The sequence below is a fragment of the Lynx rufus genome, unplaced genomic scaffold, assembly GCF_022079265.1.
Source record: "Lynx rufus isolate CCGP_SWC_20201006 ecotype Redwood Valley unplaced genomic scaffold, mLynRuf1.p SCAF_9, whole genome shotgun sequence".
NCBI lineage: Eukaryota > Metazoa > Chordata > Mammalia > Carnivora > Felidae > Lynx > Lynx rufus.
In genome coordinates, this window is record NW_025814897.1 from 29,199,257 (window position 1) to 29,217,629 (window position 18,373).

The 18,373-nt window shown below is 37.2% G+C and overlaps 1 protein-coding gene across 3 annotated transcripts in view; it reads right to left on the reverse strand.

Moving 5' to 3' along the window:
• OPCML (opioid binding protein/cell adhesion molecule like) overlaps positions 1-18,373 on the reverse strand; it is a 501,061-nt gene that overhangs the window by 86,557 nt on the left and 396,131 nt on the right. For all 3 annotated transcript variants that reach the window (XM_047071584.1, XM_047071583.1, XM_047071582.1), the window contains exon 3: positions 10,611-10,736. In XM_047071584.1, coding sequence (XP_046927540.1) covers positions 10,611-10,736 — 126 coding nt within the window. The remainder of the gene's footprint in view (positions 1-10,610; positions 10,737-18,373) is intronic.

Consider the following 18,373-nt stretch of genomic DNA (forward strand, 5'->3'; position numbering starts at 1 on the left):
CAGAGTTCGTTGGTCAACGTCCAGGGTTTTCTCCAATACATGAAAAATACAGTGGCTTTATAAATTTAATCAGGACCCCAGACAGTGCCCTCCCTGTCTCTTTCATATATGAAAGAGGCTTTCTCAGAGGTGGTTTGGCTCCAACCATACTGCATGACAATGTTATGTTTACATGTCTCTCCCATACCCCATACCTGATTTATAGCTGGGATTATGCTCTATTCACCTCAGTAGCATGTTGCCTCATACATCCCGTGGTGGATTTAATCAGAACTATTTTTGATGTAAGTGACAGAAACCCAACTAAAATAGCTTGTGCAAGAAAAGGTGATTTACAGGAACATTTGCCCTAGAGATGCAGAAGTTTTTAGAAGAAGATGTAAAAGGTTGTGAGAAAAGAAATATCAAGGACTACAGGTACACACAGCTGGCCCTGAAAGTCCTTTGAATCTACTATCAAACGTGCTCGTCCAGGAGGTAAGGGGCGGGGGAGAAACTTCTCTAAGTTTCCTTCAACATCTGGCCAGATGAAGGAGCCCAGTATCTAAATTAAATGCATTATCTCCAGAGGTGGCTGCAGTATGTTAGTGTGGAACAAGGCTGCTTATTATTTTCTACTGAAGCCTATGATTTTTATTCAGCAGCAAGAGTCACTGTGGACCCACTGCTGGGGCCAATTAGATCTACGAACTTGTAAAGCTGGTCTCAATTTTATCAGTGTCCAACTGATTTCAATAGCATAATTTGATATAGCAATTGCAAAGAGAGGGCTTTACAACAGACGGCAGGCAGCATTGGATGCCTTTCCAATTCTAATTTTACTTTTGAGTTAGTTGGGCTTTTCACTTGCTATGATACATTTTAATATCCATTCTTATAATCTAAAAAGTATTTGGAATAGATAATATCAAATTCCATTCTCTCTTCCTCCATAAGGGGAGCATATTATTAATAACTCCTTTCTGGTTTACAGGTGGGGAAATGGAGACAGAGATTTAGTGGTTTGCCAGATTTACGCAGAGAATGAGATCAGAAATGAAATGTTCCCAGTTAAATCTGACATGTAAACATCTCATTTCTTAGTTCTTTCACTTGCGACTTTCTTTGTATTTTCTAGTGCTCATAGAATAAAGATCAAACTTTAAAGGGCCCTGTGTGATATGACCCTTAATTATCCCGTCTCAGGCCAATGTCTCCCATTTCTATACATTCAAGATATAGTTCTTTTGTTTTTTGAGGACCCATACTCCTTCTCACCACAGGGCATTTTCACACCCTGTGCTCCCTCACCTGGAAGGTTTCTATATAGCCCACCCCCAACATATACACATATTCTAATCTCAATCCCTCTCCCTAATTAACTTCCATTCATCTTCATATGTCAGTCAGCTCAAGCATCACTATCTCAGGAGAGATTCAACCTAGACTAGCTCACACCTTCCTGCTGCCCATTGTCATAGCAGTTACCACATGTTGAACTTATATATTCTTGATGATCTGATTAATGACTATCCCTGACTAGACTATAAGCTTCATAAGACCAGGGATCATGTCTATTTTACACATTGTTGTCATAAGAGCAAGCGAACAATACATCAAATGAATAAATGAATTCATGAGAGGAGATAAAAATAGCAGCGGCTTTACAAAAGACATCAAACAGCATTTCCAGCTCCAATTTTACATTTGAATTAGTTGGGCTTTTCACTTGGTATGATACATGTTAATATCCATTCTTATTTTTATAATCTAAAAAGCCTACTGAAGAGGCTAAACATTACTTCACAGCAAGCCTCATTGCCAGCTGCCCCATTTCTGATATACAGTTTCTCATCTCTGTGTAAGGAGTGTGAGTAGTATGAAGCACAGTCACATATCAAGAACTCAAGACCTGACTGTTTGCTCTAAGGTAAGTTATGTCTCCCATACCCTTAGGAACAGAACCAACCCCAGGGAACTATTGTGTATTTCATAGTGAGTGCCTTCCCTCATACGAAAGAACAGAGAGGAACACTACTGAGGCATTATGCACCCATATTTCCTAGTGTTCCACAGTCAGTTTCCCCACTTTGGAGCCAGGGTCAGGGCCATCAGCTGTATCAGCTACAAAATGATGTTGGCTTCCTGCATTGGTCTGCCAGGATATCTTGCCATGCCCTCCCCTTGTTCACACAAAAGAACTTCAGCCTCCCAAGGAAGAGATTCTCAGGAATTTATGACTCAATCAACTCACCCAAAAGGAGCATAAATGGGATTAGTTTTAATATTGTTAAGTTGCAAAAATACAAGCATATGTGCATGCCAAAGCGAAAATGTACGCAAGCAAAGGGGGAAAACATATGGGTACCCATATGGTGAAAAGCGCATTGCTAGACCTTCATACACTTCTCATTTACAACAAGAACCAAAGTTAGTGAACATAAATTTGCTTTGCAAAAATGTGAGAGGAACAGCTTGTTTGCCCATAACTGTTCCACTGAGCAAGATATGTATAACCTTGATTTCTCATCTCAGACACCTCTTTCTCACACTCTGGGGATTAATTAGGCTCCAAACATGACTTCAGATTAGAAACAAGGATCCTGGCTGCCTTGGAGAGGGACAAAGAAGTAGTAGCATGACTGGATGATGCAGTGGGTCAACTAATAGGCAATTCCTATTAGTGGCTGGAACTTGTACCTAGGATGGTTTAGAAGAGAAATGAGGTTGGTAGGTCTCAGCGGGTTGATTTTAATTGAAGGAGAGAAACAATAGGGACCTACAGCAGACAACAGCACGGGTGTGAGTTTCATTTGGAGGCTGTGCTGTGCTTTCCTTAGAACAATACTGAGTGATAGCTAGAAAGTGCCTATGCATAGGAAGGTAGGCGAAGAGTTAGGGAGGGAAATATAATAGCATGGGTGATGCTCAAAGCTAGTGAGCACTTTTGGGTTCCCCAGATAACAAGTAAAATTTGATAAAATATATCATTTTATATTGTACCTGTTCCAATGGCAAGCCATGGACACCATCTTTGTACAGTATAAAGAGCTCTAGACTTAAACAACAGGAAATAGGCTCCTTTCATATATTCACCACCTTAGTCAGCTGAGAACCATTCACCATTACTTAGCCTTTCCAAGTCTTTTCCATACCTGTGGAGCAGGCACAATATTCGTGCTGACCTGTAGGAGAGTTGCTGTAAACTCACTTGAAATGGTGCATGCGACAATATTTTATAAATAATACATTCCTATATAAGTGTGTTAGTAGAAAACTATAGGTTCATTTTACTTATCATTTCTATTCAAAAAAACCTTTTTACTTTGAAATAATTATTGATTCATAAGAAGTTGCAATAGTAATAGACACAGGTCCCATGTGCTTGTGACCAGCTTCCCCAGTGATGGCATCTTATATAATAAAGTACATTATCCAAGCCAGGCTATTGATATGGGCACAGTGCAATTAACTACACTATGGAACTTCCTTTCATTTCACCAGGTTTTATATGTACTCGTTGTTACTGTCTTTGTGTATAATTCTATGACATTTCATCACTGCAAAGCAACTCCCTCATGGTGCTCCTTCCTCTTCCCCGCGCCAACCTCCAGCAACTGCTCATCTATTGCATGTCTTTATAATTTTGTCATTTTGAGAATATTACAACAGGGGGATAATCAGTATGCAACCTTCTGAGACAGACTCCTTTCATTCAGTGTAATGCCCTAAGGTCCATCCAAGTTTTTGAGTTCATCCCATTTTATTGCTACATAACATCTCATGGTGCGCATGGACCACAGTTTGTTTGAACACTCACAAATGCCCTAAGGTCCATCCAAGTTTTTGAGTGTATTTTGATTTCATCCCTTTTTATTGCTATTACATAGCATCTCATGGTGTGCATGTACCACAGTTTGTTTGAGGACATTTGGATTGTTGCCAAGTTCAGCAATTACAAATAAAACTATGTCACTCCAGGATTTTAAGTGAAGCAGACAGACATTGCATCACTAATGAATGACCCAAGACTCTCAAGGGATAAGAGGTAGGGATAGACACCATAATAGAAATAATTATAAACAATAAAATGAGGCATAGTAATAAATATGAGCACTTTTCTCTCAGGACTGCTAGGGAATTAAATGAGTTGAAATAATCCCATTTTGTAGCCCAGGAGATCAGACAGAGGAAGTGATTTTTCCAAAGTCACCCAGACTGTTAACTGCTTGGGCCAGACTTCATCTCAGGTCTGTAAGAATCTGAAGTGCATGTTCTGTCTAAGATAGAACCACCAGCCAAACAGAATTGACACCCACACATGAGCACAGGCTAGCACTCCTTTTATTTGGAATGTTAAGGATTTGGCAATTTCTTTTAAGACATTCTTCTCAGGAATGTCTAGCATAAAAAATAAGGGCTGTAGTAGAAACAGTCTTGGACCAATACATTTTATGACCTCAACAGCTAGCAAAGTGAATACAAGATAGAAAAAGCTGCCCAATAAGGTCAGAACCACGGAAAATGATTTAGCGAGCATTAGCTCTCTTAGCTTACATGCAATTCACTCATCCAGGAACCTCATATATGTAAAACAAAAGCCAAACATGATTTTCCCCAGAATAGCTATGCTCAGTGCCATTTATCACATTCATGAAAGCTCATGCCCTTTCCTCTGAGAAGGTTCTGTCCCATCACTACCTTTTTTATTCAGGACTAATCAACTGGGTTATACAGATTCTTGCCTATGACAAATTAGAATTAAATAATCAGAAGAAGTATGGCTGTTAAAAGGCAGGTATGCTGAGTTTAGGAAGAATTGCAATTAATAGTCAGTTGGAGAGAAGGAAGGAAAGATACAGGAACTATAAAAACAGTCACAAAAATTTAAACAATATTTCAGGGCTATATTCCTGGCTATCCCAGTCCCCAAATGCTAAGATACAAACAATTGATATGCATGATGTTGGTGTTACATTATAAAGATGAGACCAAATAGCATTCACTGTACTCAAGGAAACAGAGGAGAACACAATACATTTTTAAAACGTTTCCATTAAAAATGACTCAAGTCAATGATAAAGGAGTCAGCTTCAGTTACCTGGAAAATTCACTTCTGTGAAATAACTCATTCACTTGCTCCCTGAGGTATTACTGCATATGAATAGATTGTAGGAGCAACTCACTCACAGGTGAATAGCTGTCATCTTAAAATCTCCGTGGAGAGGAAACAGAAAAGAAGACTTTATTATTTTCCCAGAACATCTGGCCTTTCCAAATATGTCATTGGAAATGGGGCCAGGTGTGTAACACATTCTAGTGGATTCCAAAGGCATTGTAAGAAGGAACAACAACCCTCCTTAGAACACAATGGCCTGTACTGTCTCCTCTGCCACACCCATCTTTGAAACTTAAGATTAAGACACTAAGAAACTTTGGATTCACATTATTCATGGTTTTATGTTCATAGGACTTGCCGTGAATGCTGGCCTAGTGCCCCTTCTCCTGTCCTTTAGGAGAAGAAAAGAAAACCATCCTTGGAATTCACCTGTTTTGCAATGTTTTCCAAACATACTGGCCACTTGCCAGTCCACTTTGCTTGCCTGTTTTAGGACCTGCCCATTCTACGGGGTGTGGGGGGGAATTCTTTGAGGAAGCAGCCTGTGATTCCGTCATTATTTTAATTCCTAAGATGGAGGTCACCCAGTACAGATTTTATGTGCGTGAAGGTTGTTAAACAAGCACTATATTCTCTAACAAATCCACATAAATAAATGTTTTTTTAAAGACCCATTATCTGCTTCTGAAAACAAATTAAATATACCTTTTTATATCTGAAGATAAAGAATAAATACATGGTCAAATGTTCAGTGGTTTCCATGTCAGTTGCAAAACCTCTGAATGTATGTTTGCACAGCACTTTCCTTTGAGATGTTTACAATGCTTAATAATTATGATCCTGTAAAAAAATCTCTAGTTTTCCTCAGAGGTGAGGCAGATGTCCTCCAGGAAAACCTAGTTTCTTCTTCCAAGATTGCAAAGGAAGCTGGAAGGCCAGAGGTCTCCAATGGGGTATCCGTGTCTGGAGAACACAGATGCTGGGGAGACTTTAGATCTACATCTGAGATCTTGGTGACTTTTTCCAAAAATTTCAGCCTACTTTCATAAGAAGGACTGTTTTGTGGTTTGTTTGTTCACTTTTAAGTGAAAATGAGCCTACAATACACAGTGACTTCAAAGGGGTTCTCAGGAAAGTGGCAATGATGGGAATATTTACACCATGGAAATCGGCAAATGCTACCAGGCACCCCTGCCTTCCCTACCTCAGCCCCAATCAGTGTTAAACATCTGCCAGTGTACCAAGACCTAAAACCTTTCCATTTTCTTTTTTGTTTTTAACTGTTTAAATGTTTATTTATTTTTGAGAGAGAGAAAGAGAGCACATGAGCGGGGGAAGGGCAGAGAGAGAGAGGGGAGACACAGAATCTCAAGCAGGCTCCAGGCTTCAAGCTCTCAGCAAAGAGCCTGACATGGGGCTTGAACCCAGGGACCACGAGATCATGACCTGAACCAAAGTCAGACACAACTGATTGAGCCACCCAGTCTTCCCTAAAACTTTCCACTTTCAACTATATGTCATTTCAGGTATAGTTCATACTCATGTATTTTGAACTATTTTTTTTCTTTTCATTACATCTGTTTATTTTTTATATTTTAGATTTCATATAGATTCTGATACATGCAAGCTTTGGATTATTCTCCAGTGTGATAATGGATTTGTTGGATCATTAGTCTTTACCTCTTTCCCATAATTTCTAGGGATTGGTGGCATGTGTTTGGTCTTTTTAAACCATAAGCATTACCATTCTTGATCTTTAATTGTCTGCTCATTAAAATGTTCTATTTCTAAATGAAAGTTTAGTTATTCATTTCTGTTATATAGATCCCCACATTTAACCAACAGATTTCAAGTATTGCATCAGCATTTTGGGAACAGGGCTGTCCAGTTAGCTAAATTCTCAACTGTAATCTTATTGGAATTTCAAAGGAAATGTCATTGCAACTTTTATTTCCTATCCTTACATGCTGAATTAACCACCACATTGTTCTAAAAAAATGCTATTTGACATTCAAGTTTTATTGGCTGCTCTTCTAGACCTTTAAAACAACTTTCCAAGGCCTTCTCAACTCCATGTGAGAGAAGAAATAGCATTCTAAAAGTAAATATTGGTAGACACTCTGCAGATGCACATTTTAAACTTGCAAATCCTCCAGGTTCCAAAGCTTTTCAAATTTGGGAAACAATGCTTTGAGTTTATGTGCTTAAATGTCATTGAGAGGGGGAAAGAGACAATAGGGAACTAAAGACAGCAAAGTGAAGGCCAAAGCCATGAGAAAAGGAAAGGCAATTGAAAGTATATCATAGCCTGGAAGATTTGAAGAGGAGAGCCATCATTTAAATGTAGGATTTTCTGAGCTTTTTTGAGACTGACTTGTAACTACTATGTTGTATAAAAGATTGGGACTATGGACGAATCTCCTTTATTTTAAGAGGAAAACCTTACCAGTGTACCGTTATAAGGAGTTCCTTCAAAACACTTACACAAAGGTGAAATGCCTTTCAAAAAATTTCTAGGCTCAGAAAACTATGTATTTAGGATTAAATCAATGCATTCTTGGATGTCAAGCATTTACAAAAACATCTGAATTTACCAGATACATAAAAATTGGTCTGGTGTTTAGACATAGTTTTGTATGTAATTTAAATCCAAAATTGTCACTCAGTCCAAGCAATATTCCCATGGAGCTTGTGCCTTTGGTAACATAAGCTATTGCTCCATTTATGTTAAAGTTAGGCTTTCTGATGTCTCTTATGTATATTTTAATATTCTTGTTAATGTTACTCTATCATAAAGACATTTTATGTTTTGATATCTGAGTTCTGTATACAAAGAATGTTTAGTGGATTTATTTATTATCTCCCTACCACAAGGCAGGGACTGACATATGTATCTTGGTTTACATGGAGGAAATGAGAGAGTGAACACTTAACTGATGCTCTTAGTAACAAAAAAATCCAGTCTCTCAGGTAGGAAGTACTGCTTCCATAAATGATGTTACAAATTAGGGGCAAATTTTCAGATCATTATTTCCCATGTTGTTGTATGTGTATTTTTAAAATTTCATTTAGATTCTAATTTACATACAATAAAATGTTCCTCTTTTTAGTGTACACTTTGTTGTTTTGACTTATGTAAGTAGCAACATAACCAGCACCCTACCCCATTCAAGATATAAAACATTTCCATCACCTGAAAAAAAAATTCCCTTGGGCCCTTTTGTAGTCACATCTCCCCAAATCCCTGCTCTTGGTAAGCACTGACTTGATTTCAGTCACTACAAATTAGTATTGCCTGTTTTAGAGTTTTCTATAAATGAATTCATGCACTATGTACTTTTGTGTCTTCTTTTGCTCAGCCTGATTTTGAGAATCATCTATTTTGCTACATGTAACAATGATGTGTTCCTTTTACTTGCTGAGAAGTATTTGTTGTTTAAATATACACAATCTGTCTATTTAATTGTTGAGGGTTTGTGGTTATATCTAGCTTGAGACTATTATCAGTGAAGCTGCTATGAACGTGTGTGTTCATATTTGTAGACATACATTTTAATTTACCTTTGGTGAGTACCTAGAAACAGAATTTCTGGGTCATATGCTAAGTATATGTTTAACTTCATAACAAAGTGCCAAACTCTTTTCCACAGTGCTTATACCATTTTACAGTCCCAGGACTTATGTGTAAGATTTTCAGTTGTTCCACATCCTCACCAACATTTTATACTGTCAGTTTCTTTCTCTTTCTCTTTTTCTTTTTCTTTTTTTCTTTTTTTTTGTTTTAAAGTTTCAGCATTCTAGTGTAGTGGCATCTCATTATGATTGAATTTTCATTTCTGTGGTAAATATATTGAGTATATTTTCATGTGCTTATTTTATTCATATATCTTATTTTGTGAATTGTCTGTTCATTTTTTTTTGTTCGTTTCAAGATGGGTTGTTAGAATTAGGTTGTAAGAATTCTTCATATAGCCCAGGTAAAGCCCAAACATATAGCCCAGACAAAGTTCATAAATTATTTGTCAGATATATGTATGGCAAATGTTATCTTCCAGTCTATGGCTTGTCTTTTCATTTACACTTAATGGCGTTTTTAATTTTGTTGAAGCCATTATGAGTTAAGTTGCACCTCCTCCAAAAAAGATACCCTGAAGTCCTAACCTTAATGCCTCAGAATATGATTTGTAAATAGGGTCTTTACAAAGTTAATCAACATCAGGTGGAATCATTAGTGTGGGCTCTAATCTGATATGCTTGGTGTCCTAATAAAAAGATAAAATTTGACACAAAGAGAGGCACCCAGGGAGAAGGCCATGTGACCATGAAGGTAGGGATCAGGGTGATGCACCTACAAGCCAGGAAACACAAATGTCTGCCAGTCGACCACCAGAAGCTAGGGGACAGGCATTGGGCAGGTTCTCCCTTACAGCCCTCAAAAGGAACCAACCCTCCCTACCCTTGATCATGGACATATAGCCTCTAGAACTATAAGAAAATACATTTCTGTTGTTTAAGCCATGCCATTTGTAGTACTTTGTTACAGCAGCTGTGAGAAAATAATGCCAAACCAAATTTATTCATATTTTCTTCTTTTATGATTAGAGCCTTTGATGTCTTAGTAAGTCTTTCTCTATCTCAAGGTTACTAAGATTGTTCCTACATTTTCCTCTAGATCTAGGCTATTCTTTCATCACACACAGGCATACCCCACACATTTTCCTATTCACTGAAATTTCTGTTTGGATTTTCTAATGCCTGAGGGAACATTTGTTTTTGTATAATTTCTAGAATTAATCATAGTTTCTACTAATGTGTAAATATACCAAGTGACTCTGTGTTCATCTCTTCAAGTTCAACTTGGAGTAAGTTTTAGTTCCAAAAGGATAAGGAACCATTCTTTTGGTTTCCTTCCTATGAAGGTGGAGATGATCATAACTGATGTTTAATACCAATGATCGAGTACCCAGGACATTCATATCTAGGGGTGCTTCACCATTTCTAGCCTCCTTCTTCCACCCAGGAGGACTATTTATGTATACGTCAAATAGGTACAGCTCTGGGGAAATGTCCTAAAAGTACTGAGTGAGGAGATCCTTTCTCTCTTGGATGCACAGTGACACCAACATTTATAATGGACATTCTAGCCTTCTAGCATTCTCTTTAGAGAAAAGGCAAATTACCATTTGACCCACGGGTCTCCAGATGAGAAATTTGTGTCTTTGTTGGAAGTTATTCTTATGGCACCTCTGTTCTTCCTGGTCGGGAAAACAAAAGTCTTCTATGGTCATAAAAAGGACTAAGAAAAATAATTCAGCACATTTTATCTCTATAAATCCTTTTTTTTTAATGGAGTACTTGGTGACTGATGCATGTGGTCTGTTTGCTTTTACATTACTATGCTACAAACACAGCATTACTTTCTGATTTCCCAAAATTTTGCTGTGTATTAGAACAGAGTCTTTAATAGAATAATAGAATAATGCTGAAAAATTCCTACAGGTAAAGTCCTTACCCTTGACTGACAGATGTCTCCATGTCACAGTTGGCTCTGGTCTGCCAATAGCAAGACACAGCAGGGTCACACTGCTTCCCTCATTTACAGTGATGTCTGAGGAGATATTCATGATCTGGGGAGGAACTGTAAAGAAACAAAGGAGAAAAGAAATACATGAGGATGATTCCTTGTACTCAAAAGGAGGTATTGGCCTATAAATATTTGCATAGCATGTTTCTATGGTAAGTATTATTCTCAGAAATAATATTCAGATTGATTGATTTGACAAGGATGTGGCCATTTATACCACACACTGCTAGTGTTCAGCTGCTCAACCCGAGCTCTCCCCAGAGTGTGGCAAAAGTGCAAGTACTTGCATAGCTTTGTTTTCCTCTTCTTTGCTTCATTGCCTACCTGAAAAGATACAACTCCTCATTCAAGGGACCTCAAAGATCATGTCCTCTCCACAGTTTTCCTTAACTTTCCCCAAATCCAAAAAAGATAATCACCTCTCTTTCCCACTGTATTTGTCTGAACTTCCCATGGGGAAGGGACTGAGCATGTGGTATCACAGCTGTTTTTTTTTTTTATGCCTGTCTTTTTACCTAGACTTAGTTGCTTGAGGATAAAGATGGAGTCACATACATCTCTATTTCCACAGTGTCTGGCACAAAGGCTGACAAGGGTACCTGCTTAATTCCTCTTTGAAAGAAAGATCCAAAGAACAGATTAAACAAATCCAAAAACTATGAGATGGGTGTGGGGGTGTGAGGTCAAACCTTTTCATGGAGGATTTCAGATACCTAAAGCTTTCTTCTCTGTTATATTCACATTCTCAAAGGGACGGTAAGAGAGGCTCCAAGCCTACGGCTATGCTGATTTACTCAAACTGCCAGTTTAATTATGAATTATTAATTACCAAACAGGTAGAGTGCTGGTAGATTCCAAACCACCCTGAGTCAGTGGCAAAGGAGAATTATGGCTGATGCTTGATGCAGACAATTCTGCAGCCTCAAGTTTTATGCTGCGGAGACCTTAGAGGTAAGTCTTTTCAAGGAGAAGCCATAAGTAACAAGTAGAACATTGGACTTCTTAAGGGAATCCCCATTAGCAAATAAATAAAAATTGCCTACCCTATAAATCTGCCATATTTTGGATTATTTCTGCATTAGGATTTGGCCTGAAATTTCATTGAACATATTTTACCCAAATACACACTGGGAAAAAATAGTGTGCATTCTAACTACACTGCATTCTCTTGAGAAAACTGTACTACCTGTTTTTCAGTATTTTCTAGCTTGTTAAAAAATAGTTCTGGGCTTAGAAATGTCAATACTTTTTTCACTTTTATAAAGCAACAACTTCAGTGCACCTTCCACAATATTCTCAGAATAATGTCTGCTTTAGCTGGTTGTGTTAGACCATCTGAAGTTTTCTTTCTCTGGACCCAGGAGTCTGCCTGGTGCTGGTCTTAAGGTAGATACAGTTCAGGAGAGGAGTTCATACAGTCAAGTTAGTGGAGGAGAATTTAGTGCAGCTATGATGCCAAGGGACAGATCTCCCAACATGACCCCCAGGTCTGAATCATCAGTTCTATACATGCTATATTCCCTCTGATAGTTCAAGGAGTCCTGGATTAATAGATATTTGTAAAATTCCATGGATATTTAGCATGAACTCCTCATTCTCCAGGTGCTCAGTCAATGTCACCCATTAGGAGGCATGTTCCTGGAATGGCATTGCAAAGGTTAATCCAAACATTTCCACCAAGCCCCAGGCATCACTAACTGCCACCCCCCGCACTTCAGGAATGGTGCTGCCACTTTCTCAAAGGAGGAAAGATAACCATAGTTTCAAGGGTATGGATACCAGTAAGAAAGGAAACATAGAGAAGGGATTGAGAGGAAGAAAAGTTCTTTATGTTCTCAATTATGATAACCTTATTAATATGCAAATGTAATTATGTGTGTTAATACACAATGCTTATTTTTAAATTGCTTGCACATGTATTATCTCATGGTTTCCTCACAAATTAAAAAAAAAAATAAAACAAATATTCTCACCATGAAAAATGAAGAAATTAAGGCATGTGGAGGGTTAGGTAAACTCCCCAAAATGCCATGGTTAGTAAATGGCCGAATTCTTTCCATTAAGTCAAGCTGCTTCTTTGGTCAACATCTTATCAATGCTCCAAACACAATATTTATATTTGCATAGTCTGTTTCCTCTGCTTCAAATGACCTTCCAGTGCATCTTCCCTCATGGAACTTGGGGCACCTGTGTGACTCAGTAGGCTAAGTCTCTGACTTTGGCTCAGGTCATGATTTCATGGCTCCTGGGCTTGAGCCCCAGGTACAGCTCAGAGTCTGGAGCCTGCTTCAGATTCGGCGTTTCCCTCTCTCCCTGCCCTTCCCCTGCTTGCACTCTGTCTGCCTGTCTGTCTCTCTCAGAAATAAATAAACACTAAAAAAAAAAAAAAATTCCCAGGTGCCTGGGTGTGTCAGTAGATTAAGCGTCTTATTTCGACTCAGGTCATGATCTCATGGTTTGTGGGTTCCAGCCCTGCGTCAAACTCTGTGATCACAGCTCAGAGCCTGAAGCCTGCTTTGGGTTCTATGTTTGCCTCTCTGTCTCTACCCCTCCCTTGCTCATGCTCTGTTTCATTCTCTCTCAAAAATAAATAAACTTTGTAAACAAATTTTAAAAAATCCCCTCACAGCACTTACCACAAGGAACAAAACCACCTCATTCCTGTTGCTTCCCCAGCACACTGCTTACACTGAAGGTAGGAGTCCATCTTAGACATCTTTGTTTCCCCCAGGGTGTGCTTTTGACAAGCAGCATCTTCACGGAAGGTTCTCAATGCTTTTAATTTAATTTTAAATCTAAATTTAATTTGGCAATACTTTTATGACCCTCCCCTTGTTAGCATGATAATTTTTTGAAGGAGCTCTTGGAAGTGAATAAATGTTTCTACATATTTTTATAGGAGACCTTTGTTCCATTTGCAAACACTAATCTGTGGCAAATGCTATCTGTTTCTAAGTATCTATGAAATTTATGTGTCAATCTATGTATGTATGTATGTATGTATCCATCCATCTATCTATCATCTATCTATCTATCCATCTATAGCTACCATCTATATCCTATATATAGTTATATCCATCTATAGCTACCTATATATATATAGGTAAACACAAAAATCTTAACCAAAAACCAATATTATTCACTGAAAATGACAGGACCTACACAAGTTTAATTAAAAGATGACAAATAGCATAGTGTGTTTTAGTCAGATCTGCAGATATTAGGAGCCCCACCTCATGAATACATCCAGTTATCTTGTCCTTGATGGTGGTGGGTTGCATACAATAGGGTCTCCATAGTGCATGTTGTTCAATGGACAACTACAAGAATTTCAAATTGTAGTTATTTAACATAAATAGATAAAAATAGTTAAATAGATATAGACATTTAGATGTATAATTAGACATAAATAAAATGTTGTCTGCCAGTCTATGTATGCATATACACATACACATACCACACACAGAAAGTGACAGATAATATTTTATCAGATAGCAATGAATTATCTTGAGGAAGAAGCAGATTTGCAAAAGTATCTTTGGGCTCTGGGTTACCATAAGGTATATACAAATTCTATCTTTACCCTCAGAATGGCCAGCTGCTCTTAAACATACCAGTGAGTCCTGAACCTGGCACATCTTCTCCAATCACATGGCCATGAGAAGTTTATTGTCTATAGCTTTGAATGTTACAAAACTCTTCATTTCTCAACCTGCCTCCATTTTATAATTCAAACCCCATACACCTACCACAATCACTTCTTAAATATCTCTGTTCTGTTGAATACCTCCAACAATCTGCCCCTTGCTAAGACTGGGAAATCCAAACTTCTTAGCAGGATTTACAAAACCATTCACAGTCTGGCCATAGCCTACTAGCCTCTTCTCTAACTAGTAGACCCCAGATACTTCTCTAAGGCTACATCATTCTCTCATCTTTGTGCTTTTACATATACTGTCCCTTCTGCTGGGAAAGCACTTGCCTACTTCTGAGCCATTTGAACACCTCATCCTTCAACACTCAACTCATATGAGCTCGTTTATGAGCCCTAGCTGTTTTCTCTTCTGTTCCCTAGGCATTCTTGTTTATGTCTTTATCATACAATTTATCTTTGCAACTAAGCTTATTCCATGGAAGGAATCTGCTCTATCCTTGTATTCCTGTTATATAACACAAAACCCGACGTGTAGTAACATCCCTTTCCCCTCTAAATGTAATGTATGAATGAATCAGTTTTTAAATTGGATATCTTATAATCTGTCAAGTGTTTTCCATCCTAGAGATCTGACATTTCCCGTTTCCTCTACCTGAAGTACCCCCCCACCTTAATCTTATGTTTTTTCCTTCTGGGCTCAGTTTTGACATTGCCTCCTCAGAGTAGTCTTTGTTACTGACCTGAGTCCTACCCCCAACTTATCTAATTCATATTATTTTGTTATAATTTCTCTTCAACCTTAAATTTTCCTTAATGATTCCTATATAGTTTTGTGCTTTTATATTCATTTTTATAATTATTTGTTTAAGGTCTCTCTGGTCCAAAACTATAGGCTGTATAAACCATTATATCACTAGTACTTAGCACTATCATAGGTGCTTAATAAAGCATATAACAGGTGCTTAATAAAATGTTTCTGAATAAATAAATGCTTACTATATATACAGTTGAGCCTTGAACAACACAGATTTGAGTACACATATAATGTTTTTGTGCAGTACAGTACTATACATATATTTTCTCTCCATTTTGATTCTTAGTAACATTTTTTTCTCTAGCTTATTTTATTATAAACAATATAGTAAAAACTACATATAACATATAAAATATTTGCTACCAATGTTTTATGTTATTAGGCTCTTAATAGTTAAATTTTTGGAGAGTTGAAAGTTTTCATGTGGATTTTTGACCTTATTGGGGGAGTGTTGATGCCCCTATCCCTCATATTCAAAGGTCAATTGTAGTTTGTTATACATGTTATTTTGCATTTGTGGGAGAGCAAACCTGAGTTAATTAGGGGTTAAAATGCACACATTCTGACATATTAACACCACCTTACATAAAGTTGATTATAATATAGTTGAAATAGCTTATGAGAAGGCCATTACCATAGCTTAGGTTCCAGGCTCCAAAAGACCTGTGCAACCTTGGATATTTTTGGGTTAACTCCTCTGAACCCCCAGTTCTTCATCTATAAAATTAAGACAGCATTTTTCTCTCTGTCTATAATTAATTCTAGCTGTTAAAATTAAGGAGCAATGTATATAGCACACTAGCATGGGGCCTGGAAATTAGTACTTAATAATTGTTAGTTGTTATTATTTATTTTTATATATTCATTTTTGATATTATTCATGCCATTTAGAATAAGCCTAATCTGTGCCCAATTGCTCATTTTCTAAATCTCAGTTCCTTCAACTTTAAATCAGGGCTTATATATAGTTGATGTTCACCTTGGATAACTGGGAAGACTTCATTATATATGCTTCCAGGGTAAAAAGGATATATTAAATAAATATCAATTTCTTCCTCTTTAGCTGAATAATTGAGCCTCAGCAAATGAGTGGGACAAATCACAGATTTGTATAAAGAAATTGCTTGACTTTTTCTCATCTCTTTTCTCTTAGGGGGTGTCTGTTTCTGTTTGTAGAAGGAACTGAGTACAGGCTTTAGCACCATGTGCCATTATTTCAAGGACATTAATTTCACCCATCTCAAACCTACTCTGACTCTGTCCAGCCACAGTATTTGCAAGTGTTTTATTTATGACTGGATGGCACCGTTTAAAAAGTATTATAATTTGGAGTAATAGAGGCTAAAGTTTGAATACCTTTTTCCCCAACTTTTTTCTGTGTGATTAAAAAAAAAATGATGTGATTAAGCTTCAGGTTCCCCTACCTAATATGGGCATAAAAAGATACATCACACAGGAATATGGAGATTAGATTAGAGAGAATGTTTTAAGGAGACTTAAATAGCTATTACTATTATTTTCTCCTCCTCCTTCTCCTCCTTCTTCTCCTTCTTGTTATCCTCAGAGAATAACAAAATATTAAGAGACCATGTGAAAGCTAACATAAATATGAAGTGTTCTCCATTATACTCAAAGCTGATTTAAAAAAAATAATACATAAAAGAATTGGTGTTTTATTCTTGTAGGGTTAACTTTTGTTTTGTATTTTAATAAGCAAGTTTATTTCATAAAGTGTAGGTAAGAATAATTTGGGAATTATAGCATACATGATAGGCTAGGTCATGCCATATTTTGTATACAGAAATTATATGGTGCCAAAGGCAAGACATGAAGTGTCAGACAAATGATCTGATCTTGGTTCCTCCATAGGTGTATGATCTTTGTAAATCGCTTAACCCCTCTGGCTAACATGTGCATATACACATGTGTATGTGTGTGGTGGTGGTGGTGGTGTTCAGTTGTTTAAGTTGCTTGGTTCTAAGTGAAAAAAATAAATTGTGAATTCTCAGGTCTTTTCTGTTTTAAAATTCTGCCAGTTGGTGATCTTCTAGCAACATTACCAGTCCAGGAGTGTTGTACTGGAAACACAGCAGTAACAGCACCAACGGCAGTCACAAAATTGCTAGTGTTTAGTTCTTTTAGCCTAGTATTAATTGCTCTGTATATATTATTTCCTTTAATCATGAACATATTCCTAGGAAGCACCCTCTTTTAAAAATCAGCCTAACGGTAGATATATACATCAATGGAATAGAATTGAGAGTCCAGAAATATATCCATACTTTTATGGTCAATTGATTTTCAACAGGTGCCAAGACAATTCAATGAGGAAAGAATAGTCTTTTCAACAAATGGTGCTGGGACAACTGGATATCCACAGGCAAAAAATGAAGTTGGGCTCCTACTTCACATTCTACACAAAAATTAACTCAAAATGGATCAAATACCTCAAAGTCAGAACTAAAAGAAGAAAACACAGGTGTGAATCTTTTTTACCTTGGATCAGACAACAGTTTCTTAGATATGACAGCAAAAGCACAAGCAACAAAAGAAAAAAATAGATAAATTGGACATCATCAAAATAGAAAGAAAGCTTTTAATTTCGTGCTTCAAAGAGTGCTATAGAAAAAGTGAAAAAGAGAAGCCACAGAATGAGATAAAATTTTTGCAAATAATATAGCTTATAAAGGACTAGTATCTAAACTATATAAAAACTTTTACAATTCAATAATAAAAGCCAAATAGCCTAATTTAAAAATAGACAAAAGATTTGAATAGACATTTCTCCAAAGAAGATATACAAATGGCCACTATACACACGAAAAGGTGTTTAGTATCATAATTCATTATGAAAATGGAAATCAAAACTCCAGTAAGATTCTACATCACTTTCACTAGGATAGTTGTAATTAGCAAAAGGACAAAGAACAATGGAAGTTGGTGAGGACATGTAGAAATTGGAACCCTCATGCACTGCTGGCAGAATTGCACAGTGTTGCAGCTGCCTTCAGAACAGTCTGGTGGGTCCTCAATGGGCTCAGGATAGTGTTACCATATTCTCCACTCCTAGGCATACACCCAAGAGGAATGAAAATACAAACCCACAAAACTTGTACATAAATGTACATAACAGCGTTATCCATAATAGACACAAAATGGAAAAAATGCAAATGTTCATCAATGGCTGAAAGGATAAAAAATGTAGTATATTCATACAATGGA